We start from the raw sequence: 27,468 nt of genomic DNA on the forward strand, positions 1-27,468 counted from the left end.
AATGCAGCCAACTTCCACCCAGACTGTTAAATTACATCCTGTATAATTCCACTGGTACGGAATCTTATCCGGACTAAAAAAGCAACAAGTCGAGCATTAAAAAAAAAAAACATTTGAGTGTTGTATTAATATAAAAACTGAACAATTTGATGTTGGTGAATGTTGATGCAACACTTTATATGAAATAATACAATTGTTTTCTTTAGGTAAATTCTCATTCATGTGTTTTTAGTGCATCAAAAATAAAAATACATGTGCCCCTTGTGACCTTGAAGTGTGGCATATAATCAGTCCGTGAGCATCCGACCTCTCCAGGCTGGTCTATGACATTGCAACTTGAACACATCATCAAAGTTGACATTGAAATTAAGCTCAAGGTTGTTTTTCCATTGAAAAATCACATTTGGTGTTTATTCATTTTATGCTATAAATAAAAAAAAATATTAAAAAACCTTAATTGAGCATAGAGGAGCGAACCAACAATTTTTTTCCTAAGTATTATTGTAATAACCAAACCAATGTGGCTTGTATATTTAAATAACATTTGCTTTAATTCAAACCAAATTACAATTTTCTGAAAGAGTTTAAGAGTAAACAAATTGTGTGTGTGTGTTTTTTTTTTTTTTTTCAACAAGATGATGCATTTGGAGGTGGGAATTTCAGCATCTGGAGAGTGATACATGATTCCCTAACCAATCACATTGTGAGCTGCCACGTATATAAGTTGGAGTTATCTATGTATACATTCTCACACAAAAGACACAACACGACTCTTGATATCCTGAATCCTGCTCGTGGCCTCAAACCTCAAGATGAAGACTTTGGCCATCTTGGTTTTCTGCTCCCTGGCTGTCATGTGTCTGTCCTCAGGTAAGTGACTCCGGATAAATATGGACTTTATGCGTTTTTTAGAGGTCTGATTTTCTCAGAAATAACATTCGGTCTATTAAACTAAGTGATTACTCAGCATTTTTAAGCAACAAAAAGGTCTTTATTATACATACTGTACTATTATTATTATAAAGAAATACTTGTACTTCACAGACTCCACGGATTCCCAGGGTGACGACGACAACAACAACAACAACGGTCGTCGTGACAACTACCGCCTGTACGACAGCTACGCTCGCCGCGACAACGGCTACTACGACAACGGCCGCCGCGACAACGGCTACTACGACAACGGCCGCCGCGACAACGGCTACTACGACAACGGCCGCCGCGACAACGGCTACCACAACAACGGTTACTATGACAACGGTCATCACGGTAAGGTCACCGTTTTGAATGTGAATATGTGAATATGTCTAATGCAGGGGTGTATGAAATTAAATATCAAATATCAAAATGACCCCCAAAATCCTTCTAAAGTGACTTGTACTTTGTGTGCAGGTGTGTTTGTGGATCAGAGGCAGGCCGCCGCCGTCGTGCAACCCAGGGCCGCTCCTCGAGAATTGACCTTGACCCAAGTGGAGAAGTATAAGTCACACTGCAATTACACATCACTTACTATAGTATGTGTATAATACCATGTGTCCCTTTTTTTTTTCGCCACGCAGCCTGAGAGAGGTGTGCGAGACCAACTTGGCTTGCGAGCACATGATGGGCACATCCGGAGTCGTCGCCGCCTACAACGCCTACTACGGCCCCGTCCCTTATTAGACGCCGAATCACAATAATTGAGTCCACAATTATCACTTCATTTTGCTTTTTACTGCTTTTTATATCACCTTCTTACTTGTGGTCAAATCCTCTTTCTAGGCAAAGAACCCCCCCCCCCCAAAAAAAAACATGCCCGGCAGTGCAGTGTGGGAGCAGAGTGAGAGGAATAGCACTGGCATGTGGAATTATTTTTCCATCCTGTACAGACCAACACAGTTTCTATATGATTATATCACCTCTGTCAGCCTGTAGAGTAGTGTGATGAAGAAGTAAACATAATGAAAATCAATGTGTGTGTGCTTGGTCATTTGTCCTCATGTGTGATAAATAAACACACAATATTAGCTAAGTAATCTTATATAGCATCACCGTCACTCTATTCGGTGACTCTGTTTCGCAATGCATGAAAAATAGTTCATGAAGAAACGATTATTTAAATCCAACCGGCTCATTTTAACGTGAAGGCATCATTTGCTGGAGCCTAATAATAGAAAAGAGAGAAATGTCTCCCCCTGCTGTGTGTTTCTTGCAACTTCTCGTTGCATCACTATAGTAACAGCATCTCAGAATCAGAAATGGTTTATTGCCAGGTATGATCGAACACATACTTTTATTTTGGTGAAGTAAGTGCAGACACATCTATTAAAAATATGAAAATATATAAAAAATATACAGAATAAACGGTATGAATATATGTACTGTTTTTTGTTTGTTATTCCGGAAGTGCAGACTGATCTGCACTGCACTCAGACGTAACAGGACATAATCAAAAATTATTTCACTCTCATACATCAAAAATTGTTAAGATTAAGTAGGTTCTCCTTGTTGTGCATTTTGTAAGTGGAATTATATTTTGTTCCTTATTGTAATTCAAGCTATTTTATCTCGCAAATTCCTATTCAGACTAAAAGGATAACAAACAAACAACTGATTGCATGAAACCTAAAGTGAATAAATGTATATTTAACTCTACGTTGTTTTATTTTGTGATATGTATTCGGTAAATGTGTTTTTAAAGGAGCAACTTCATGGTTTATAATAATTTTACTTAAAAAAATGTAAAAGCAATGGATGGTACCACTGGTGTCTCGTTTTGATGACGTCACGCATCGACTTCCGCCCTTACTCGCGGCTGCGAACATGGCGAGCTAGCAAAGCGGCTAGCTGAAAGTCGTTGTGTTTGTCACTCAATCATGGGGGCATTTAGCTTCTGTTTTATGGCTTAAGTACACTATCGCCTGTGACCCTCGATAACTCATTTGTACTTGCAAGGTGGTGGGCGCCTTACGGTTTTCCTCTTTATAAGGTACAGTTGAGTTTTTGTATACAACGTTGAAGCTAACGCGGTGTTGGCTAATATTAGCTTTTCGGCTAACGGCCACTTTCCTTTTATTGGGTGAATTAAGTCTGTCTGGTGATTAAACAACAAACAATCAATGTATGCAAGATATTTTATTATCTTCGGCAGTGAAGTTTGTGTAAAGGTGTATCAAATATAAACATTTGTGCTAGTGCTATACAGATTTATAAGCACCATAATTGCTACATCGACTTATACGGTGTTTGTTTTTTTTCACATTTATTTTGATTTAAGACCCTATTTTCTTGTATAGGATGAGTTGCTTTTTGTCATACATACCAAAAGTAAACACGTTGTGTGTATATTTTTTTCAACACAGTATATACACTATAGGTGAACTCATGTTTGGAATGTAATATGTCTTAAGGTAAAAGGAACACATCGTCACCATGGGGAGACGTTCAACCTCCTCCACCAAGAGTGGGAAGTTCATGAACCCCACAGATCAGGCCAGTAAGTACCTGTCAGCACTGTGCAAATTAACACTTACATGCGTTATCATGCCTCGAATGGAACAATAATCCCTGTTTGTTTTTACTCAACCTACTTTTCAGGAAAAGAAGCCAGGAAAAGGGAGTTGAAAAAGGTAATCATTATTTCCTGTGTATTGTCCAGTTATTTATTAAACAAATTATGTCATTCTATTTGATTACTATTATCAATTTTTTTTACTTAGAATAAAAAGCAGAGAATGATGGTGCGAGCCGCAGTTCTGAAGATGAAAGACCCCAGGCAGATCATCCGAGATATGGAGAAATTGGATGAAATGGGTGAGAAGATGAGCTTCTTCGTTTTTATTTCATCTGACATCGTTAACATCGTTGACATCATTCATAACAACTGAAAAATCCAAAATACTACAACCTTTCCGACAGAGTTCAACCCGGTCCAGCAGCCCTTGTTGAATGAGAAGGTGCTGAGGGATAAGAGGAAGAAACTACGGGAGACGTTTGAACGCATTGTTCGTCTGTACGAGAGAGAGAATCCGGAAACCTACAAGGATCTGCGCAAACTTGAATTGGAATATGAGACAAAACGGGGCCAGCTGGCGCTCTATTTCGATTCGGTCAAGGTCAGTTTGTGTATCTCTTCTTTATTTCGACAACACAGCAGTTTGTGAAAATCCACCTTTGGATGCCATAATGAACAATCTACACATGCAATAACTTGGACGAGTTTTGATTAAAAATTCAAATGTTATGAATGTTAATGTTGACTTTTTTTCTACTTCCAGAATGCGGAATCTGTCGAGGTCGATAGTATTCCTTTGCCAGATATGCCTCACGCACCCTCAAATATCCACATCCAGGACATCCCTCTACCAGGAGCTCAGCCTCCTTCCATACTGAAGAAAGGCTCCGTTTTTGGGTAGGATTTAAATATCCAAATGCAACACATGTACACATGTACAACCTTTAAATATACTAGTAGCCACGGGGGAGCATGGTTTGAGGACTAAAGTAATGTTTGTGGCTGCTTTGTGGTTGAATACGGCCTATTTGTAAAAAAAAAAGAAAAGAAAATGCATATTTCAGCAAAATTCATGTAATTTTGGCCTAAATTAAGCATTTTCTAGCATAAATATTGCTGAATGAACTAAAATACAAATATAAGTCACACAGAGGACGCATTCAAAGACACTGTGATGATATGTAGTAATCTGCATTGGTCACTAGGTGTCAGTAATGTTACTGTAATGTTGGTGAAACATATGAAGCTAAATCGTCAGTTTTATTTACTCCAAACGGTATTTATTATATATGTCTATTAGGAGAGGACCTCTACCTGTCCCGTATTTGGCAGCATTACCACCTGTCCCACGGTTACCTCCAGGGAAGAAACCTCCTGGACCACCGCCTGGTCCCCCACCACCGCAAGTCTTGGCACTGTATGGTATTCCTTCACGACGGCCCTGGGGCACAGAAATGGGTAAGACGTGAATGAACCTTTAGCATCGTGATAATGATAATAATAATAATAATGGGGGTGTGCGTTATTTACAATAGAACCTTCAATTCCTGGTTTGGACAAGACGGCAACGGAGTTCGGAAGAGATCAGGACAGCGGCAGCGAGAGCGACCGAGACCGAGACGAGCTGGATGAGGACGACAGCGACTCTGAGGAGGACAGTGATGAAGAGCGGGATGAAGACGGTGACCCAAAGAGAGGAGGTGAAAGAGATGAGGACAGAGGTGAAAGGCAGGCTGGTCAGTGTTTCAGCTTCTGTCATGTTTATTTCCATTTTTTTATTAAATGATTTTTTTCTAATTAAATGTCACAGAAGTAGCGCTATGGCAAAAGTAACAAAAAGCATAATTTTTCTTCTTGGTGATACAACCAGTCCAAACGCTTCCTCGTGTAATTTGTGTCCTGACACTAAGTGGATGATTGTCTGCTGCACGTTAGGCCGCAGCGTACGTTTCGCAGACATGCCCTCAGACGCAGGCGGTGATGGAAAGAAAAAGAAAAAGAGGTTGGTGAAGAAGACAAAGGCCATTACACCTCTGCAGGCCATGATGTTAAGGATGGCAGGTGGGTACAATCTTCAAACATACTTATCTTCCTATACTATACTAACACTTATACTATATTCAAATCTATATCGGGGTCTCAAACTCAATTTACCTGGGGGGGCCACTGGAGCTAGGGTCTGGGCAAGGCTGGGCCGCATCAGGTTTTCCAAAAAAAACCAAACACATTTATTAAAAACAGAAAAAAATACAAACTTTTTCAGTGCTTTGGTTCCGATTTTCTACAATAAAAGCTCTGATAAAACATTCCACTATTCTCGAATATCCTAATTTTTATTTTTCTGCACAAAATAAGATGAAAAATAAATAAACAAATCAAGAATTAAGAAAATCAATCAATCAGTAATAAATAAATATAATAATAATAAAATGGCAAATAATAAAAACTTAAGAAACCACATATAGTTGGTGGGTAGACAAATTATTTTTTTCACATTAAAATGAACAAAGCATTATTAGAGCCCTGTAGACATGACAAAACACGACTATAGTCACATTTATACTCTTTTTATTTACAACATATTGCGCAACTGCAGGGTCTTGAGACACATGCTAACTCGCAAACTAGAGAGCTAGCGACCTAAACGGTAGCCTCCAAGTTATTTCCTTTAAACTTAAATAGCCAAAAACTTACCACTTCCACACGGATAGGGAGGATAACTATTAACAGTTATTTAACCTTTAACATGAACATTAATGATTAATGATAATTTTTTCTGGGTACATGATACCATACAGCATCCATATCAAACTTGCGTGGGGCCGCACTAACATTAAACTTTCATATCAACACACGGCCCGCGGGCCAAATGTGGCCGCAGGGCACTAGTTTGAGGTACACAAATCGAATGACACACACCACACCGGATGCTTTTTGTTACAAAACAGGTCAGTCCATTCCTGACGATGAGGAGGAAGAAGAGGTCGAGGAAGAGTACACAGACGACTCGGACGGTTCAGACGTCGAAGACAAGGGGCCACCAGGGGACCAGTCTCTCGGTCAGCGTCTCCCAGCCGCAAGCGGCCCGGCTGGACAGCAGGGTCCCCCGCCCTTGCAAGGTCCACCGATGACTGGGCCTCCACCGATGGGTCCTCCACCGGCTCCACCGATGAGGCCTCCGGGTCCGCCTTCCGGTCCACCTCCTGGTCCTCCGCCAGGTATGGTAGAATTTAAAATGAAAATGTAAAATGTGTAAATGTGATCTTCAGACATTTATTTATTTTGTACCCGTCTTCTGTTGTCTTTAGGAGCTCCTCCGTTCTTGAGGCCTCCAGTTTTACCTGGCATGCGAGGTCCAATACCTCGTCTTCTACCCCCTGGACCTCCACCAGGCCGTCCCCCTGGTCCACCACCCGGTCCCCCTCCTGGCCTTCCACCAGGCCCCCCACCACGTGGACCCCCACCCAGACTCCCACCCCCAGGACCTCCTGGTAAGCTTATGGGTGCAGAATTGTGCATGTATGAGGGTTTCGGAGCCATTTTGCTGGCAGAATTTTCACTCAATATTATTATTATTATTATTATTATTAATACAGCCATTATTGTTGTTTTAAAGTATTTCCACGTAAAAAGACATTTATCACAAATATAAGTATATGCATACAAATACACATGTCCCGCTTTTCCTTGCAGGTATCCCTCCACCACCCCCAAGAGCAGGAGGGCCCGCCCGTCCCATGGGGCCCCCTCATGCCCTCTTTCCCCCACCTCTCAGCAACAACGTTCTTAGCGCTCCTCCCAGCATTGTCCAACGGCAAAAAGGCCCCGGATCCGGCCAAGATGGCTCCCAGAGCAGCATGCCGCCTCCTTCCATGTCCATGCGCTCCAGCGTCATGCAAATGCCGCCTCCACCAGGGACCGCCGCTGCTAGTCACCTCCACGCCGCCACCATTGAAAAAAGAGCAAACATCACTTCAGTCTCCGGCGCGGGGGCCACCATCTCCGCCAAACCACAAATCATCAATCCCAAAGCGGAGGTCACGAGGTTCGTGCCCACCGCGTTGAGAGTGCGAAGGGACAAGAGCGGCGCCATGCCGGGGCCGGCGGTTGGCCCGCTGGAGAAAGGTGGCGGCGGAGGGAGGAGGGGAGATGACGGCATGGGAAGCCACGGGTTGAAACAGCACTCGGCTGCCGCCATGGGCATGTCTCACCCAGCTCAAATTGGCGCTGCGCCTCAGCCCAGTATGAAGACCAAGGACCAGGTGTATGAAGCCTTTATGAGGGAGATGGAGGGGCTCCTCTGAGAACTGAAACTACGTTTTTGTCAATTTTGGTAGTATTGTCCAATGCCTTCCTAGATCCATTTGTCTTTAGGACACCAGAAAAGCTAAAATGGGCTCAACAATTTGTTTTCATTTAATCTGGAATATACTATACTCTAGTAGAACAAATTGAATCTGTCCAATATATAAATATTATATTGTCTGAGACATTGGTTGAGTTTTTTTCTCAATACTTTTTTCACCCATTGTATTTGTTGAGTATGATTTGTCCGATAGAAATGAAAAAACTCATGTTTTTTTTAAGCTTTGTCCGTTTGATCTGCATCATAATAAACATGTCAAGACCTCATGCTTGAATGTGATTATATACATATAAATATACACACATACATAACAAAAACAACACAAATTGTCTCATAAAAATAAAATAGCTTACTTTTCGATAATACCACAATTAAAACACATTCTAAATGCAATGTGTTACATTTACGTTAAAATTTACAATACAAAAATCTGTTTTTATGGTTCACGTGGCGAGTTCGCTTAAAAACACAATTTCCCATGAAGCTCCGGGATTTCAGCGTGACGCGTTTCCGCATCTGCGCACTGCAGAACACACGAGGCACGTTGGGCAAAAAAAAAAAAAAGCATGGCGGACGTCGGTAAGAAAAGCTCCAAGCTAGCTACACCTGAACAACATGGAGATTCGAGTAGTGACGATGATAACAGCAACGACGACAACAACGGTGAAACCCAAGAGACAATAAAAACCTTCAAAGATTTGGTAGGTTTGCCTCAAACCAAACAAACAACGACGACCATTTCACGTAACCTAATACGTAAACATTGTGTATAAATCAGTTTAAATAGCATTCTGAAGTTGTTTTTTTTAAACAAACGACAGCAATTGTTGTGCAAAATTGTTAATAGGGTGTCACGGACGTTCTTTGTGAAGCCTGTGATCAACTGGGATGGAAGAGTCCAACAAAGATTCAGGTTGAAGCTATACCGGTGGCTTTGCAAGGTAAGAGCCCAAAACATCTACTCTTAGCTAACCGTAAATGCTAATGCTACTAGCTTAGATTTATACAAATGTCATGTAGCAGCATAATATTCTGTAGGTATATTCGAGTTTTGTATTATGGCCTAGCTATTATCATGGACATTGTTATTGTACTATTATTTTACATAGTGACAGTCACCCTAATGTACCTTTTTTTGGTTTACAATATCCTTGTGAAGGAAAGGACGTTATTGGCCTGGCAGAGACCGGCTCAGGAAAAACCGGCGCCTTTGCTCTCCCCATCCTCCAGTCACTGCTGGCATCACCTCAACGGCTCCACACGCTTGTCCTCACTCCCACTAGGGAGTTGGCGTTTCAGATCTCCGAGCAGTTTGAAGCCCTGGGTTCGAGCATCGGTGTCAAGTGTGGTACGTAGCCTGTTAAAATGACGGTTGGAGCGCAACAATGCAGAGGATGATCTGTGATCTGATCGTTTTTTTTCTTTAATTTCCGTTGTAGCTGTCGTGGTTGGAGGGATTGACATGATGTCCCAGTCTTTGGTGTTGGCCAAAAAACCCCACATCGTTATTGGTAAGACGATAATTACCGGTACTGAACATACGAATGATAGCTTGTGATGACATGTAATGTCCGACACTGGTTAGTAGTAATTCCTAACATGGGGTTAAGCTGAAAGCCTGACGTTACGTCCTGTCTGTCCTCTACTGACCCCCCTTTAGTACCTGAATACATTTTAAGATTCTCTTACTGGTTTTTAAATGTCTTAACGGCCTTGCACCTTCTTATTTATCTGATCTGCTTTTACCATATCAACCCCCGCGGACCCTGCGGCCCTCCGGCACTGGCCTTTTAACACTACCAAAACCCACGGTGAGGCAGGATTTAGCCACTATGGCCCCCCCCCACCTGTGGAAGAGCCTGCCGGAGAACCTCAGGGCTGTGGAGACTGTTGATAAAAAAAAAAAAAAAAAGATTAAAGAGACGCCTTTTTAATCAGGCTTTTAACTAATATTTTTAAACTTTTCTTACGTTTTTATCTTTTTAAGTCCTATTTTAAGCTCCTAGTCTTTAGCTTTTAACTCCAGTGTTTCCTCAGGGGGGGGATCCTCCACACTGGGGGCTGTGTCGGTTCTGTTGAGGGGGGGTGCCATCCTTGGGTCCCTTCGACCCGGCCGGCTGGGGGTTCCTCCCTTTGATGTAGGGGTCCGCCTGTCTGTCGGAGTCGTGGGGCCCGGGTGCTGGACCTGTGTGATTGTGTGTGTGTGTGTCTAGTATGGAGGGTCGGAGGGGGGGGCTTTCTTAGTAATTGTTTTTCCTTTTTAATTGTAGTAATTGTTTTTATTCACTTTGTGTTGCACGTCTTTGCAGGACTAATAAAGTTGATTTTGTTTGATTTACAGCAAACAAGCACAAATCTTATGAATTAATCTTATCCTGTGTAATACAGGTGATTATAGGGGTGTTATTTCATGTCTAGAGGGCTCTAATCATGTTAAATATGTTTGGAAGTTTGTCAACAGGTAACAGGGAATCATACTTTATGGAAATAAATCAAATAAAGCTATAAATTAGGAATTACAGTAAACCTCGGATATATCGGACTCGGATATATCGGAAATTCGCTCACAATGGACAGATAAAAAAGAACCGATTTTTCTGTAATGCATTTCCAATAAAAATTCATTGCATATATCGGATTTTTTTTATAACGGATTTCGTCTATTTCGGACAAAATCTCCAGTCCCGTTCCAATGCATTTCCATGAAATTTCCCTCGCATATATCGGATGGCCGCATCGTGGCGCTCCGATTCGCCGAATCGTGACAGGCCGCTATACGACGTCATTTGCAGCGTTTGCAGCGTTGCCTGCGCGTCCAGGTACATTGGAAACATAGTCAAGGAAGTGCCTTTTTATAACGGATAAAATCCCATTTACGCATATACCGGATATAAATCCGATATATGCGTAAAACTGACATTTTCCGGTATACGCATATAACGGATTTCGCTTATATCGGACAAAACCAGTGGGAACAATTGAATCCGATATATCCGAGGTTTACTGTACTGTATTACATTATCTGTGTTATGTGTTTGCAGCCACACCGGGTCGATTAATAGACCACTTGGAGAACACAAAGGGCTTCTCATTGCGAGCAGTGAAGTTTCTTGTCATGGATGAAGCGGATAGAATCCTTAATATGGACTTTGAGACCGAGGTGAGTCGTGGAAATTATGGTATGTTTTACTTCCTCGAGTCACGATTTTTAATAATGCTTACGACCAGGTGGATAAAATCCTAAAAGTCATTCCCAGGGAGAGACACACCTTCTTGTTCTCTGCAACCATGACCAAAAAGGTAATGATGGTGTTTTATCGTTTTTTTGTTTTTTTTTCTGCTGCATAAATACGACTTGTCTTTACACCGACCGTCCATTTGATTTGTGTACAGGTCCAGAAACTGGAACGGGCCGCTCTGAAAGATCCAGTCAAGTGTGCCGTTTCTACCAAGTACTCCACAGTAGATAAACTACAGCAGTATTACATCTTCATACCATCCAAGTACAAGGTAGCACACTTTTGGATACACATTTCGTTTTTTTCCGTCGCTGCCTCCGGAAAGCATTTACTTTAAACTAATAAACACGTCTAAAAACCTCAGGTAGGGTTTAACAAGAAGAAACTGATGTTTGGGTTGGTCACCTGTCCAGACACAGTCTCAAATTCTTGTTTTTTAAATGCATAAGATTAGACACATGCAATACAGAAAATAAGTAAATGTCACAAAAAAAGTGGGCTAATAAATTGACACACAAAGACTGCGGATTTCAGAAAATAACAGATGAAATCTCTACACTCTACAAGAAGCAATGAAGTCTGTAAAATTAAATAATTAAAAATAAAAAAATCACAAAAATTTTAACTATAATGATGAAAATGGTAATATTAATGATGATTATAATGATGGTAATAATGATAAAGATTATAACAATAATGATAATAATGATAATAATAATAATATTACAATGAGCGGCACGGCGGTCTGGTGGTTAGTGCGCAGACCTCACAGCTAGGAGACCAGGGTTCGGTCCCCACCCTCGGCCATCTCTGTGTGGAGTTTGCATGTTCTCCCCGTGCATGCGTGGGTTTTCTCCGGGTACTCCGGTTTCCTCCCACATTCCAAAAAAACATGCTAGGTTAATTAGCGACTCCAAATTGTCCATAGGTATGAATGTGAGTGTGAATGGTTGTTTGTCTATATGTGCCCTGTGATTGGCTGGCGACCAGTCCAGGGTGTACCCCGCCTCTCGCCCGAAGACAGCTGGGATAGGCTCCAGCACCCCCGCGACCCTCGTGAGGATAAGCGGTAGAAAATGAATGAATGAATGAATATTACAATGAAAATAACAACAGGGGAAACAAGACAGTGGCATGAACATGATTATATCCTGCAAAAAGGGGTAGGCATTTATAAGCTTTTGCTTCAGCCTACTCCTTTTGGGCTTGGGATCAGATAGTTGAATACAAATGTAAATAATGGAAAGTTATATTTTGATTGATGTAAGAAATGCACTGTAATGATTCACATATTTGCCCAAATAAAGGGAAAAAAAAAAGTCTTCTGCGTTGTGTGTGGCAGGACTGTTACCTGGTGTCCATCCTCAACGAGCTGGCTGGAAACTCCTTCATCATTTTCTGCAGCACCTGCAACAGCGCACAGCGGGTGGCGCTCTTATTGCGAAACCTCGGCATCACCGCCATCCCGCTTCACGGCCAGATGAGTCAGGTACAGCTGACCGACTCGCCAATTGTGTTGTCATGTCGATGTCTTATTTTATTCTGACTTACGGCACATTTAGAATAAGCGTCTGGGAGCTCTGAACAAGTTCAAGTCCAAGTCGCGGTCAGTGCTGCTGGCAACCGACGTGGCGTCCAGAGGACTCGACATTCCGCACGTTGATTGCGTCATCAACTACGACATCCCCACGCACTCCAAGGTACCTTTATTTACTGCTGCTGGTAGTTTAGCTGATCTGGTCTAGTTCTTCATCATCCGTTGGTTCCACGCAGGACTACATTCACAGAGTGGGGCGCACAGCCAGAGCGGGGAGATCGGGAAAGTCCATCACGTTCGTCACCCAGTAAGAACTTCTTATTTATGTTCACCAACTGCCTTCTGTAATGACCATTTCTCCTGCTAACCTTGCTACCCTTTGCTTAGTACCGTATTTTCCGCACTATACGGCGCACCGTGTTATAAGGCGCACCTTCAATGAATGATATATTTTAAAACTTTTTCCATACATAAGGCGCACCGCATTATAAGGCGCTACAGTAGAGGCTGTAGTTACGTTATGCAACCATTAGATGGTGCCGCGCTAAAGGGAATGTCAACAAAACAGTCAGATAGGTCAGTCAAACTTTATTAATAGATAACAAACAAGCTTTCCACAACTCCATTCACTCCCAAAATGAATAAACAGCTGTTTTATTATTTTCTCTGAGGTAAAGCCATCTCGCTTTATTGCCATGGAAACTTTGTTTAGTCTTCTTTACTTGGCGCAGCTCATCCTCATGCTTCCTCCACTTCCGCACCATCGATTCATTAATGTTAAACTCTCTTGCTGCTGCTCTATTTCCGTGTTCTACTGCGTGACTGATCGCCTTGAGTTTAAACTCTGCGTTGTAAGCGTGTCTCTTAATAGGAGCCATTTCAGGGTCTTTATACAAACGCACAAATGAAAGTGAATCGTTTAATATTTCCTGGTATGCACAGCGCACTTCTTCTTCTACGGGAAAAATTGAGTCGGTGGCTGCTTACCGTAAGTTGCGAGACCTGTCGCGGCTCAATATTGATCCATATATAAGGCGCACCGGATTATAAGGCGCATAGTCAGCTTTTTTTAAAAAAATCAGATTTTAGGTGCGCCTTATAGTGCGGAAAATACGGTAATCTCTTGTTTATTGCGGTAAATTGGTTCCAGACTTGTACTTGATATTTCTATTCATAAATGTCATATTAGTTAGAGCATAGAAAACCTGTTTACAGCCTGATAAATAATAGTTTTGAGCACTATTACAGCCCTCGAGACATGAAACAACACCCCTATAGTCACCTTTACACTCGTATTACCCAAAATAATAGACATTATAAGCCATCTGAGACATAAATAAGGCTCGTGTGTAGGGGAGCAGAGTGTTGGGCGGACAGGAAGTGATGTCGGGAGTTCAGTTTCAGCTAAAGATCGATTGATACATCGGGCCGATTTTTGCGTTCTTTACTTGAATCGGTATCGGCAGATATGCGCGTGGGTTCGCCGATGTATTTTTTTTCCGCTGCATTATTTTCAGACAGGCATCTGCCGGGCAGCTTTGTGTTGCCTTAACACAAAGCTTAAACTACAACAGAAATGTTTTATTCCTTTTAAAGTTGATAATGCCGTTTAAATGTGTGTTTAAGAAAGCTGAATCCGACTGCGTTCTGTGTTTACATTTCCATAAATATTTGTTTAAACTTGAGACCTGGAATATTTGATATCGTCATTTTTTTCATGTAAATTGAGGGAGCAAAAGCAGATATCGGCCCAAGCAAAATCGATATCGGCATCGGCCCCCCAAAAAACATATCGGTCGGTCCCTAGTTTCAACTCGGCGTGGGTTACGATCGCAACACTCGGCCATGTTAGGAATTATTGCATCTGTTGCGAGATCATTCAATATTGATCCTGCAATAAAATCCTGTTGTTCCGGCGATCAAGCCTGGTGCTTGTACAGTAAACCTCGGATATATCGGATTCAATTGTTCCCACTGGTTTTGTCCGATATAAGCGAAATCCGTTATATGCGTATACCGGAAAATGTCCGTTTTACGCATATATGGGATTTATATCCGGTATATGCGTAAATCGGATTTTATCCGTTATAAAAAAGGCACTTCCTTGACTATGTTTTCAATCTACCCGGACGCGCAGGCAACGCTGCAAACGCTGCAAATGACGTCGTATAGCGGCCTGTCACGATTCGGCGAATCGGAGCGCCATGATGCGGCCATCCGATATATGCGAGGGAAATTTAATGGAAATGCATTGGAACGGGACTGGAGATTTTGTCCGAAATAGGCGAAATCCGTTATAAAAAATCCGATATATGCAATGAATTTTTATTGGAAATGCATTACAGAAAAATTGGTTCTTTTTTTTATCTGTCCGTTGTGAGCGAATTTCCGATATATCCGAGTCCGATATATCCGAGGTTTACTGTATATCTCACAGAACATTACAGTAACATTACTGACACCTAGTGACCGGTGTGGAATACTACATGTGTCTATGTCTACACAAATATGGATATTTTAAAAAGACATGCATTTTGACCTCTTGTTTACATGCAAATGTAGTTCCCATAATACCCAGTTATGATATGCATATGTTCTGCCATGTGTTAAGGCATCCATATTAGAACCTAGAATCATAACTAAAATATGCACAGATGGAGAAAAACACGTTACGTAAGTCAGCCATTTCGGGGGCGTGAACTTAAAACCGATGCCATTGTTGTATATTTTTGTCGTCGTTTTAAGTGACGTGTGTTTTTTTTTTTTTTGTCGAAGGTACGACGTGGAGCTGTTCCAGAGAATTGAAACCCTGATCGGAAAGAAACTTCCTGCCTTTCCCACCCATGAGGAGGAGGTGATGATGTTGGTGGAGAGGGTCAGCGAGGCCCAGAGATTTGCCAGGCTGGTGAGTCAGCATTATTGCGTAATCTTGCAGGGGCATGCATTTAGTTTCGGCTGACCATTGTGATGATGCCCTGCTGTCCTACTCATGTAATCCAACACGAGAGCTGAAGAGGCAGATTTTTTTACGTAACCGTTGTTGGGGTTTCTCGAAAAAAAGAACCGCATCGTCTTGGGAAGTGGTTCTTATATTTTTCATTCAATCGTATTTCTTCAGGAAATGAAGGAGCAAGGGGAAAAAAGGAAAAGACCCAGAGACCGGGATGCAGATGAGGATGATACAGAGCAAGCGAGCGGTGTGAGGAAGAAGGTGAAAGGAGGCTCGGGAGCGGGACGAGGAGGCGGGAAGAAGAGAGGCGGCGCCGCCTGGAGAGGCGGACGCTGAGATGACCGACTGTAACAGACTGTACATAACCACAACATCCAATCTCTAGTTTTTGATACCATAACAACCAGAAGGTCATGATTATTTAATTACACGCTTTTGTGGCGTTGTAACCCATATTTTCCCATTTTGTAGTAAAATTCTGCCGGTTGTACTTCCAAGTGTTGCATTTCTTTCAGACACAAGAGGGAGCTGTTGCTCGCTTGAGACCGGTATTTTTTTAATGAATGGGCTTAAGCTTCGAAACCACACATTTTCTTCATATGGTGCAGGACTGTCCAACTTTTTTCCAGCCAAAATAAACATATTATGGTTATTAACACTTTACATTACTCTTTTAAATGTAGTATTATTAAATTAGTTCATAATTTAAGCACTGTAGTCAACGCTATGCTGTGCTAACTCTCTCGTGACCTGTCCATCCAATTATAAAGGACACACATGATTTAGTGGGTGTATGCATTAGCATTGGGGGAACTCGATTCCTTTGTACTGACTCGAATTGAACTCGCTCAAGTACTCGATTCACTGGCGTAACTTGTCAGAAAGTCGCACTTGAGCAACAAGTGTGTGAATCGGGTATTTGAGGCAGCCGTCACCGAACGGCATGAGCACAAATTTTTGTGAATCGGGTAATAATTCTCGCCCGTGTCACCCGTGACAGCACATGCGCAGTAACACATTCGAAGCAATCGCACCCTGACCTGTTATCTGGTTTCTTTTTATTAGCTAGCGGTAAGGACCCGATTCAGTTTTTAACAAAAAAAGTTTTGATCGACTCGTTCATGACTAGCACATCAGTAGTGTATAGGCTAAACATCAAACAGGAGCCTATGCAGCGTCTAAAGTGAATGCGTGTTTAATACTGCGTGAGTGAGGTGTCCACAGTAGGCGGGGGCTGTGGAGAGGTCTAATGTTTTGGGTCTAGGAGGGGCCCCAGTGTGGAGGCAGCAGCCCTGCCTCGGTGGTGCATACCAGAGCCCAAACACATGCCTGCATCTCCATTGTGTGCGTGGAGCAGACCGTTGCACAGAGGCTGCGCATCAGCGGGAGAGCCGACTTGGGTGGTGAACCGGACCGGACCCGACTCGATCAACGACACCAGGTGAGTTCGGAATTCACCGGCCGAACATTGATGACGATGACGGGGTAGTTCGGGTGCCAGTCACGACCGAGTGGGGGTGTGCTCTCGGTCCTTTTTCCTAACTTACTTTCAACTTGTTTACGTTTTTTTTGTGTTATTTGTTGTCTGTTTTTCTCCCAGACTGTTGTTAATGAGCTAAACCCAGCCTGCTCTATAATTAGCAATTTAAGCTAGCTGCCCGAGTGCACTTTGGGTGAAACCGGACAGGTAGCATCGTTACAATGTTATTTACCACTGATAAAGAATTGTTTTTAATACTTTGTGAATAACCTAAAATAGTCTGACATTTGTGCAGGTTTATTGTCGCATAAATTTGTTTCAGCGACTTTACGGTTTGTTACGTAAGCTGTAACAGTAATGAGCAGTGTGCCACCAGTGAGTGTTCCGTGTGTGTGTGTGTGTGGGAGGATAATCTATATAATGACCACATTTCTCAAAATTATTTAAAGATATAATAATACAAAAATGTCGACGTCGCCGCGTCCCGTCCGTTGCTCTGCAGAGCGGCGCAGTTACGCACTATGCGCAATGTCATGACACACATCGGCGCAGTACTGTTGAGGTAAGTGATGACAACTTTTTAGCTAATCTCCATGGCAGCGTGTTTTGGATTTAAAGCTAAATGTTTTTCATTCATTCATTTTCTACTGCTTTTTCCTCACGAGGGTGCTGGAGCCTATCCCAGTTGTCTTTGGGCGAGAGGCGTTGTACACCCTGGACTGGTGGCCAGCCAATCACAGGGCACATATAGACAAACAACCATTCACACTCACATTCATAGTCGCCAATTAACCTAGCATGTTTTTGCAATGGGAAAATAATCAAAAATAGGCGTTAAATGTTAGCTAAGAAGCGTCAACACATGACTTAAACATGTCGTTTTGGGGGGCATGAGATTGTTGAACAGTGTACACCAACTGGTGGGTGGGGGACCCAAAAGTGGGTCACGGACTGGATTTATTCATTCATTCATTTTCTACCGCTTATCCTCATGAGGGTCGCGGGGGTGCTGGAGCCTATCCCAGCTGTCTTCGGTGCGAGAGGCGGGGTACACCCTGGACTGGTCGCCAGCCAATCACAGGGCACATATAGACAAACAACCATTCACACTCGCATTCATACCTATGGACAATTTGGAGTCGCTAATTAACCTAGCATGTTTTTGGAATGGGAAAATAATCAAAAATAGGCGTTAAAGGTTAGCTAAGAAGCGTCAACACATGACTTAAACATGATGTCATGTCGTTTTGGGGGGGCATGAGATTGTTGAACAGTGTACACCAACTGGTGGGTGGCGGACCCAAAAGTGGGTCACGGACTGGATTTATTCATTCATTCGTTTTCTACCGCTTATCCTCATGAGGGTCGCGGGGGTGCTGGAGCCTATCCCAGCTGTCTTCGGGCGAGAGGCGGGGTACACCCTGGACTGGTGGCCAGCCAATCACAGGGCACATATAGACAAACAACCATTCACATGGTCAATTTGTAGTTGCCAATTAACCTAGCATGTTTTTGGAATGGGGAAATAATCAAAAATAGGCGTTAAAGGTTAGCTAAGAAGCGTAAAAAAAAAACAACTGACTCTTGGGTCAGTAATCATGATGTGGGCGGTCCCTACGTATGAAATGTAAACCTGTTTCTGTCCCTTTGTGTCTTCTAGGTGGCCATATTGCTGTCGTGAACCCAAGACAAGATGTCCCATCGAAGCGGTCAGGAGGACCCGGAGCGGTACCTGTTTGTGGACCGCGCTGTGGTCTACAACCCGGCCACACAGGCCGACTGGACAGCCAAGAAGCTGGTGTGGGTCCCCTCTGAGCGCCACGGCTTCGAGGGGGCCAGTATCCGCGAGGAGCGTGGCGAGGAGGTTCTGGTGGAGCTGGCGGAGAATGGCAAAAAGGTGTCCGTCAACAAGGACGACATCCAGAAGATGAATCCGCCCAAGTTTAGCAAGGTGGAAGACATGGCGGAGCTCACCTGCCTGAATGAGGCGTCGGTGCTGCACAACCTGAAGGACCGTTACTACTCCGGACTCATCTATGTGAGTAGCTTCAGCATGGCAATGATTGACATGTAAACATGGCGTCATCTCATACGTACCAATTTTGGATCACGCACACCGCTGTTAACCTTTAGCTCTGTATTGTGTAATAGCTACATCTATTATTTGGGACCGGGTGGGTCGTTGAACTTCCTCACATCTGTGTCCCGTACAAATACTTCACTTCAAACTCGCTTTCGATGGAGCTGTTTTTTTTTTTATGTTCTAGTTGAAATCATGACCCAGTTTCCAGGAATAGAATGTGGGTTGGTTGTCACCTGAGAGAACCTCATTCAGAAACCACCAGGAGAAATCTCTACTGACGCTGTTTACAATCTCGGTTTATTCTGCTAGCAGTGAAATAGCAGTTACATTGTCACGAATCTCATTCATTCAGTCATTTTCTGCCAGCCAATCACAGGGCACATATAGACAAACAACCATTCACACTCACATTCATACCTATGGACAATTTGGAGTCGCTAATTAACCTAGCATGTTTTTGGAACGGGGAAATAATCAAAAATAGGCGTTAAAGGTTAGCTAAGAAGCGTCAACACATGACTTAAACATGATGTCATGTCGTTTTGGGGGGGCATGAGATTGTTGAACAGTGTACACCAACTGGTGGGGCACGGGTGGGATTTATTTCAAATGTAAATGTAATGTATAGTGATGCAGCTGCCCTTTATCCACCCTCTAGGGTGGGGGGGTGCTGGAGCCTATCCCAGCTGTCTTTGGTACACCCTGGACTGGTGGAGAACATGCAAACTCCACACAGAGATGATCGAGGGTGGGGAAAGACAAAATAAGAAGCCAAAAAGTTACCACTTCCACACAAAATAGGAGGAGAACTCATTCATTCTTTCATTTTCTACCGCTTATCCTCACAAGGGTCGTGGGGGGATGCTGGAGCCTATCCCAGCTGTCTCCGGGGCGAGAGGCGGGGTACACCCTTGGACTGGTGGCCAGCCAATCACAGGGCACATATAGACAAACAACCATTCACACTCACATTCATACCTATGGACAATTTGGAGTCGCTAATTAGCCTAGCATGTTTTTGGAATGGGAAAATAATCAAAAATAGGCGTTAAAGGTTAGCTAAGAAGCGTCAACACATGACTTAAACATGATGTCATGTCGTTTTGTTGAACGGTGTATACCAACTGGTGGGTGGGGGACCCAAAAGTGGGTCACGAGCGGGATTTATTTCAGTTTATTTCAAATGTAAATGTACTTATAGTGATGCAACTGCCCTTTATCCACCCTCTATGGAACTCTACCAAGCTCTACCTAAAGCATCAACATCAATAACAACATCTACCGGTCCCCCATGTGGGAAATTCCATTTTTAGCGCACATTTATTCATTCGCCGATGGAGACATGGAGTCGGGACGAGGGGCTGCACAGGGTGTTACGTAACATGCACAGTTGTCAGTTTGGGGCGGCATGGCTCGGGTGGCAGAGTGGTCGTCTCCCCGCGTGATGGTTGCAGGGTCCTCCGTCCTCCCATGATGGTGTCTAAGTATCCTAAGTATCGATACGTTGCCTCGGAGGTAGCAAATTACATCCACTTCCTGTTGCTGCAGCGATCACATGGTCAAATACTTTGGAGTTCTATGCCCCTGCAAACTACATCAATAATAATAAAGTTATTTTTATCACAGTATTTTCGTATCCAGTCGTCGTAAACCATAAACCAGGACTCTCAGACCTGATCTTTGTGAAGGGATTAGGAAAAAGAACTTTATTATCACATAAGCGCCCCCCCCCCCCCCACCCTCCTGGAGAGTCACCAACAGACCTGCCAACAGGCACGCATTTTGACCACTTAACACCCGCGTACGCCTCAACGCTCTCCAGCCAGGCACGCACCCCGCCAGCCCCAGACCCCCAAACTCGGAGGTGCCAGCGGCACACGCAGGACACGCAAACCCCTTTGCGTGTCCTGCACCTCGCCGCAGACATTTTATAAGACATCGACGTAAACAAGCCGCCACAAAACTCACCATCTCTCCCCCGGGACAGGAAGCCATTAATGCAGATAGAGTTTGAGGTTCGCTCGCAGAAGTGATGGCTCACGGCGAAGAACCACATAAGCAATATGGCAAATGTGCGTCATCTCTGAATGTAATTCTCTTGTGGGTTCCTCACGTTCTCCCCGACACCACGGTGGCAGGGTCTGTGCTTCGTCATGGCTCAGGTTCAGCTTTGGAGGTTGTTAATTTGCCTTTTGCCGAAGACGAAATTGCAAACATGTGTCTCACTAAGTGGGATTTTTTTTTTTTTTTTTTTTGACAGGAAGAACATTTCCCAGATCGGTTGTTTAGCTTACCCCCTTAAAGTTCAGCTACATCTACTGCAGACATGCTGTAATGCCCCCCCTGAAGCCCTTCCCCATGCGGAGGACTTAGAATTTAGTTGAAGGCTTCCATATTTGCGTCCTCAATTAGGGAGCCGGGCCGTTGTCGTAGCGTTTAGGGCGACCGCACGCTTGATTGCCAGGATTTATTTCGACGAGGTGGTGTGCGTCATGGGCTAATCAGAGCCCCCACACTGGGGCTTGACCACACCAGCGTTGGATACAAGCGGGCCTTTGTATGGAAAGATAAGCCACAGCTGTCAGAAAGCATCAGCATTCTTCCAAAAGATGGTCATACTGTCCGTCTGCTTTGCTGCTGCCGTCCGCGTTAGCTTGCCCGTCATTGTCCGCGTCCTCTCCATCTCAGTTCCTTACCCCCCCCCACACCCCCATCCGTGTCATAAACAATATAAACAATACTATTTACTTGTGCATAATGGTAATGGTAATGCTTTTATTTATCTATTTGAACATGCATCAGATTACAACTGAGTGCATCCCATAATCAGTTCCCAGTTCCACATGTCCAAAAGGAGTAGGAAGAAGCAAAGCTTATTAAATCCTACCCCACCATCTGGTAATTTTACAATCAGTAACTGTTACATTTGTTCACTTCCTGCTTTCCTAATATAATTTAATTTTTTTAATAAAAAAAAAAACATTTTATAAAATAGTTTAATTTCATTTGAACATGCATCAGATTACAATTGAGCGCATCCCATAATCAGTTCCCGGTTCCATATGTCCAAAAGGAGTAGGAAGAAGCAAAGCTTATTAAATCCTACCCCTCTATCTGGTACTTTTACGATCAGTAACTGTTACATTTGTTCACTTCCTGCTTTCCTAATATAATTTTATTTTATTTTTTTTATAATTTTTTTTTAAAATAAAAAAACAACAACATTTTTTTAATAGTTTTATTTCATTTGAACATACATCAGATTACAATTGAGTGCATCCCATAATAAGTTCACAGTTCCACATGTCCAAAAGGAGTAGGAAGAAGCAAAGCTTATTAAATCCTACCCCTCCATCTGGTACTTTTACAATCAGTAACTGTTACATTTGTTCACTTCCTGCTTTCTTAATATATTTTTTTAAATTTTATTGTATTTTTGTCACGTACCGAAGTACGAGGTGATATGACCAATGACATAATCATAATCGGTTGGTCGTTATGGTTCTCCTCTTCTGCAGATAATGAAGACGAACAAATGCCGTGCTCGCATGTTCTCATTTTGAAACACGTGCAGCAAGATACGGCACGCCATCCGCTAAGGTGCAGTCGATACGAGTCGACCTACAGCCCATCATGTCAAAGGTCGCTCTGCGGTGTCTGTTCGCTCTCGGTGTTATGACGTGCGTAGCGGAGCGCTGCTGTCAAGGAAACGGTCAAGGTTGCTCGTACGCCACACACACAGATTAGCCACGTGAAGGCAAGGCCATCGCGGCAGCGGAGAGCGGCGTATTCCATTTCCCCGCCGCCGGAGATGGCAGATGGGGTCGGCTGTTGCGTTCACTGTCGCCTGTGTGGTGCTCAGCTGTTAGGAGGCCACGGGATCTCCTACCCCTGGATCTGATTTCACAGTGGAAATATCACCTTCCCTTTCCTGGATGGGGTTCGGCACGGTGTTGAGTTATTTGTGCCGTGCTAGTGTTTTAGACATGTAGTATTCTTCTCTATTGTACTGCAAAAAAACTCTGAGGTATTTGCTAAATTATACAGGAAACTGTAACTTAGTAGCTTAGTAGTCATGGTCATAATTCCTGATACTATTTCCAACAACGAAAAATACAATTTTTTTTTAAGAATGATAAACTCATTCATTCATTCATTTTCTACCGCTTTTCCTCACGAGGGTCGCGGGGGGTGCTGGAGCCTATCCCAGCTGTCTTCGGGCGTAAGGCGGGGTACACCCTAGACTGGTCGCCAGCCAATCACAGTGCACATATAGACAAACAACCATTCACACTCACATTCATACCTATGGACAATTTGGAGTCGCTAATTAACCTAGCATGTTTTTGGAATGTGGGAGGAAACCGGAGTACCCGGAGAAAACCCACGCATGCACGGGGAGAACATTCCAGCAATTGAACCATTACTACCACACAATCAAACACAATTCTATGGTACCCATTATGTCATTGTATGGTCATGTCACCTCGTACTTCGGTACGAGGTACATTATTTAAAAAAAAAACAAAAAAAAAAAACCTTAAAATGCATTATGGAAAGCAGGAAGTGATCAAATGTAACAGTTACTGATTGTAAAAGTAATCGGATGCATGTTATGATCTGTACCCGATTATCATGCACATCCGTAGTTTTTTTTTTAGTAATTTTTTACTAAAAATTTTTTTAGTAAGTAATTACTTATGACATGAATTACTTGAGTTAGACCGGTTTGTGTCTTTGTATTTTGTAATTGTAATTTGTATTTTGTAATTTCTAATCTTTTGTGTATGTCGCGTATTTCCAACCGCAGACGTATTCCGGCTTGTTCTGTGTGGTCATCAACCCCTACAAGAACCTGCCCATCTACTCGGAGAACATCATTGAGATGTACCGAGGGAAGAAGAGGCACGAGATGCCGCCTCACATCTACGCCATCTCGGAGTCGGCATACCGGTGTATGCTCCAAGGTACGACTTGTGTTTTGTGTCGGGATGTTCTTGCTGTATGAGTGACGCTTTCAGGGTTGTATTTAGATTATTATTTTTTTGGCTATGGAAGAAAGAGGTTGCAAGGTCAAAGAGGCTGTGACTTTAGCTATTAGCTATTAGCAGTTAGCGTCATTAATCCGTTCCGGAAGGCCCACCAGTAGTGGTTCCTCAGTCATGAACGAACGGGTCAAAAGAACTAGTTCTTATTTGTGAACGGAATGAACGAGGTCACCGCCCCTAAAATACCCGTTCAGTCCGTTCAGTTGTTTTTTTTTGATTGGCTGGAGAGTCAGTTCATCGTTCCTTTTGCAGACCCTCGCTCTGTGTGGCTTAGGGTGGGGGTTAGCTGACTGAAAGACCGAGACCGAGAGATTGACCGACACTGTCAATCACTGACCTCGTTCATTCCGTTCACAAAAAAAAGAACTCGTTCTTTTGACCCGTTCGTTCATGACCGACACACCATTAGTCACGGCTGACCAGGTCCATGCACGGGAGGGGGGGGGGATCACAGGCTAACGACCAATTGACCGAAATCACCGGAATGAACCAAATGAACGGATCTTTGTACTGAATGAACCGGATGATCCGGTTCACTGAAATGAACGCTTTTGCCGACGCTTAGTGACCAGGGATGTCCGATATTGTTTCTCGATTTCCGATACCGAGATATGTATCATGACATATCTCCTGTGGTGGAATGGACACATTTTTTAAAATCGTTTTTCAATTTTCGTGAAAAATCTGATACCGATATCACATTTTTACGCTAATTTCAGGCCCATAATTATTATTATATGTTAATACTTTAATGGATTACTTGGATTTACATTATTTCCTATGGTAAGAATTGATTTGGTGTTTCTGCAATTTAGGTTTGGTTGATCACGTGGATGGAGACACTGAACATTTGTGGAAAATATCCGTGTTTGTGGGCATTTGTTTGTGTTTTTATCCGGTCAGTGAACATATGGAACTAATAATAACTGTACACCGTGCTGGAGTTCCACCACTGTTGTATCGGTTGTGACAGCCATGTTTTTATACAGAACAGTGAAAAAACATACACGTCCATTTTCATCTTCAGACGTTTTCAGCATCAATCGTCGTTTTTTTTAGAACGGAACCCGTTGTAAAAGGCCTCAGTTCAACCCCTGTTTGCTTTCCGTTTGTCACATTGTGACCTGGTCACACGTCCGCAGCGTGCGGCTCCCTGTCATTACGGCCCTCAGACTGGTTTCTGGACCCCTGCGGGGTCATTTGGGACGTCCAAACAGCTGAGACCACGGGTTCGACCGTAGCCGGTACATAGTATGAACCACACTGGGAAAGTTATTTTTTTAAACTTCTCATTCTCTTCAACATCCACATTCCTCCAGTTTCAGTTCATTTCGCCACTTTTACCATCTTGTCTCCGATCCAAAGATCTCCACAGACAAACACAAACACACTCCAACCCTTCCCAGGCTGTTTACGTGAAGCGAGATGTTTGCTTCCATTCGGGACACCACTCCGCCGTTCTTGTGTTTTGTTTGACCCTGTTTCTCCCCTGCGGGAGGTTTCATTCTTTGGGAAGCGGTGGCCCTCAAACGGGGGAGGGGCGCGGTATCGAGTGGAATGAGGTCATCACTGCTGTCCCCCCCCCCCCCCCCCCCCCCATGATAAATACCCTGCTGTGCTAAATTCTACACGCTGAGTCACGGTCAAGTTGTCTCCAGCGCAGCCCCGTTCGTTCCCCACCAACGGGCTCATTTGGGCAGGGGTGCATCACCATGGATACCCGTGGGTGTGTGTGTGTGTGTGTGTGTGTGTGTGTGTTTGCATGTGACCAAAATAACCATCCCCAGGGATCTCAGATAGAGGTGTCACTGGGTGAGTGACAGTATTTTAGCTGCCGCAAGTAACGATTATCTTCTTAGAGGCTTGTTTTTTGGATTAATTGCGTGATCTGAGAGGCTGAAATTGAGGATTTTTACATTTTTCAATAATAAAAAAAAATGTTTTTTAATTGGATAATTGATTATGGATAAATTGTTGCAGCTCTGGATTTCATTCATTCATTCATTCATTTTCTACCGCTTTTTCCTCACGAGGGTCGCGGGGGGTGCTGGAGCCTATCCCAGCTGTCTTCGGGCGAGAGGCGGGGTACACCCTGGACTGGTCGCCAGCCAATCACAGGGCACATATAGACAAACAACCATTCACACTCACATTCATACCTATGGACAATTTGGAGTCGCTAATTAACCTAGCATGTTTTTTTTTGGAATGTGGGAGGAAACCGGAGTACCCGGAGAAAACCCACGCATGCACGGGGAGAACATGCAAACTCCACACAGAGATGGCCGAGGGTGGGAATTGAACCCTGGTCTCCTAGCTGTGAGGTCTGCGCACTAACCAGCTCTGGATTTCACTGTTACTGAATCGTCTTCCACTTTCATTCATTCCGAAGAAAAAGCTGTACCGTTTTAGTGTCATTGTTGGTTCATTCTGCATTTTTTTTCCCTCCAACCAAAATGTTCTGGCTCGAAACTGAAAAATTCCCCACATCCTTGAAGGCATTTGGGTCAACTCTTGCTCAACACGAAAAATACAACCACAGCTCCGCTGGAAGCTTTCTGGTAGAGCTGTCGTCTTTGGGCCTTATTCCCTCCCCTTCCTAAAAGGGGGACAAGTCTGGAATTTCTCTCTCTCTGTCTCCGTCCCTTTCAAGACATGGCCAGCGTTGCCGTGGTTAGGCCCCCCCTTACATTGCTGACAATGTTACACGGTGAAGTGAATGACGGCAAAGTGCCAGTCAGACACAAGTCAGATGGTCGCTGGTGAGTTTCCACATTTTCCCTGCCAGTGCTTCTATTGATCTGATGTCTTAGTTATTTGCTACCAAAGCGAGCCTGGGACTGTTTTTTTCTCGATCACAGTCTGGTTCTATAGATGAGACTAAGTCCAGTTTTAGTGTAAGTCAGAGCTTGTACCTAAATCATATCTAAATTACACACATTGTACACAGAACACATAAGGACATATAATACAGTAATAAACGATTAAATATAAGAATTCAATGAAAGGGTAATAAAAAAAAATACATTAATCTGATTGGGAGGAGGAAGTAGAAGAGAACAGCGAACAAGTAAAATAATAACAAACATAATTTCACTAATAAGAACACTATTATTACTGTTGTGTTCATAGGAGCAGATCCTTTAACATTCACATTCAAGGATACAACCTTTGTCCTGGGTGACGGTTGCTACAGTTGAGCCATTGAGGCGAAAGGTGTGGCCCGAAGGGGTGTCGTGATCCAATATCGATATCAGGTCATCGATCACCGA

The 27,468-nt window shown here is 43.3% G+C and overlaps 4 protein-coding genes across 7 annotated transcripts in view; all 4 read left to right on the top strand.

Moving 5' to 3' along the window:
- The first annotated feature begins 812 nt into the window (after positions 1 to 812).
- bglap (bone gamma-carboxyglutamate (gla) protein) lies at positions 813 to 1,662 on the top strand. Its single transcript, XM_058049695.1, has 4 exons — positions 813 to 870; positions 1,045 to 1,269; positions 1,393 to 1,477; positions 1,560 to 1,662. Exons 1-4 carry the CDS (start codon positions 813 to 815, stop codon positions 1,660 to 1,662), a joined length of 471 nt encoding a protein of 156 aa, XP_057905678.1.
- Positions 1,663 to 2,776: 1,114 nt separating this feature from the next.
- LOC131102732 (WW domain-binding protein 11) lies at positions 2,777 to 8,125 on the top strand. Of its 2 annotated transcripts, none has more exons than XM_058048231.1 (12): positions 2,777 to 2,968; positions 3,390 to 3,475; positions 3,577 to 3,608; positions 3,699 to 3,792; positions 3,898 to 4,094; positions 4,257 to 4,390; positions 4,794 to 4,951; positions 5,029 to 5,229; positions 5,429 to 5,554; positions 6,442 to 6,711; positions 6,802 to 6,984; positions 7,187 to 8,125. In XM_058048231.1, the coding sequence occupies exons 2-12, from the start codon at positions 3,412 to 3,414 to the stop codon at positions 7,795 to 7,797; spliced, it is 2,070 nt and encodes a 689-aa protein (XP_057904214.1). In that variant the 5' UTR covers positions 2,777 to 2,968; positions 3,390 to 3,411; the 3' UTR covers positions 7,798 to 8,125. The 2 variants fall into 2 exon arrangements, with proteins under 2 accessions (XP_057904214.1, XP_057904216.1); XM_058048233.1 differs by having other exon boundaries at positions 5,029 to 5,193.
- Positions 8,126 to 8,391: 266 nt separating this feature from the next.
- ddx47 (DEAD (Asp-Glu-Ala-Asp) box polypeptide 47) lies at positions 8,392 to 16,241 on the top strand. Its single transcript, XM_058048234.1, has 12 exons — positions 8,392 to 8,560; positions 8,707 to 8,800; positions 9,019 to 9,207; positions 9,299 to 9,370; positions 10,901 to 11,019; positions 11,088 to 11,159; positions 11,253 to 11,369; positions 12,441 to 12,587; positions 12,661 to 12,798; positions 12,872 to 12,942; positions 15,411 to 15,540; positions 15,754 to 16,241. Exons 1-12 carry the CDS (start codon positions 8,426 to 8,428, stop codon positions 15,919 to 15,921), a joined length of 1,452 nt encoding a protein of 483 aa, XP_057904217.1. The 5' UTR covers positions 8,392 to 8,425; the 3' UTR covers positions 15,922 to 16,241.
- A 412-nt stretch (positions 16,242 to 16,653) lies between these two features.
- Positions 16,654 to 27,468, top strand: part of LOC131102729 (myosin-10) — a 57,792-nt gene continuing 46,977 nt past the window's right edge. For 2 of the 3 annotated variants that reach the window (XM_058048224.1, XM_058048226.1), the window contains exons 1-3: positions 16,654 to 17,026; positions 18,726 to 19,103; positions 23,959 to 24,115. In XM_058048224.1, the coding sequence (XP_057904207.1) occupies positions 18,759 to 19,103; positions 23,959 to 24,115 (502 nt within the window). In that variant the 5' untranslated portion in view covers positions 16,654 to 17,026; positions 18,726 to 18,758. Of the gene's footprint in view, positions 17,027 to 17,070; positions 17,628 to 18,725; positions 19,104 to 23,958; positions 24,116 to 27,468 lie in introns of those variants that run through there. The other variant, XM_058048225.1, reaches the window with a different exon arrangement.

The sequence above is a fragment of the Doryrhamphus excisus genome, chromosome 15 (assembly GCF_030265055.1).
Source record: "Doryrhamphus excisus isolate RoL2022-K1 chromosome 15, RoL_Dexc_1.0, whole genome shotgun sequence".
Taxonomy (NCBI): domain Eukaryota; kingdom Metazoa; phylum Chordata; class Actinopteri; order Syngnathiformes; family Syngnathidae; genus Doryrhamphus; species Doryrhamphus excisus.

Excerpts from the sequence above, each read along its gene's own strand:
- bglap (XM_058049695.1), top strand. The coding sequence starts at position 813 with ATGAAGACTTTGGCCATCTTGGTTTTCTGCTCCCTGGCTGTCATGTGT. Across the intron at positions 871-1,044 it reads TGTCATGTGTCTGTCCTCAG|ACTCCACGGATTCCCAGGGT; the intron begins GTAAGTGACTCC and ends TGTACTTCACAG. Across the intron at positions 1,270-1,392 it reads CTATGACAACGGTCATCACG|GTGTGTTTGTGGATCAGAGG; the intron begins GTAAGGTCACCG and ends CTTTGTGTGCAG.
- LOC131102732 (XM_058048231.1), top strand. The coding sequence starts at position 3,412 with ATGGGGAGACGTTCAACCTCCTCCACCAAGAGTGGGAAGTTCATGAAC. Across the intron at positions 4,095-4,256 it reads TCTATTTCGATTCGGTCAAG|AATGCGGAATCTGTCGAGGT; the intron begins GTCAGTTTGTGT and ends TTCTACTTCCAG. Across the intron at positions 4,391-4,793 it reads AAGAAAGGCTCCGTTTTTGG|GAGAGGACCTCTACCTGTCC; the intron begins GTAGGATTTAAA and ends TATGTCTATTAG.
- ddx47 (XM_058048234.1), top strand. The coding sequence starts at position 8,426 with ATGGCGGACGTCGGTAAGAAAAGCTCCAAGCTAGCTACACCTGAACAA. Across the intron at positions 12,588-12,660 it reads TTCACGGCCAGATGAGTCAG|AATAAGCGTCTGGGAGCTCT; the intron begins GTACAGCTGACC and ends CGGCACATTTAG. Across the intron at positions 15,541-15,753 it reads CCCAGAGATTTGCCAGGCTG|GAAATGAAGGAGCAAGGGGA; the intron begins GTGAGTCAGCAT and ends GTATTTCTTCAG.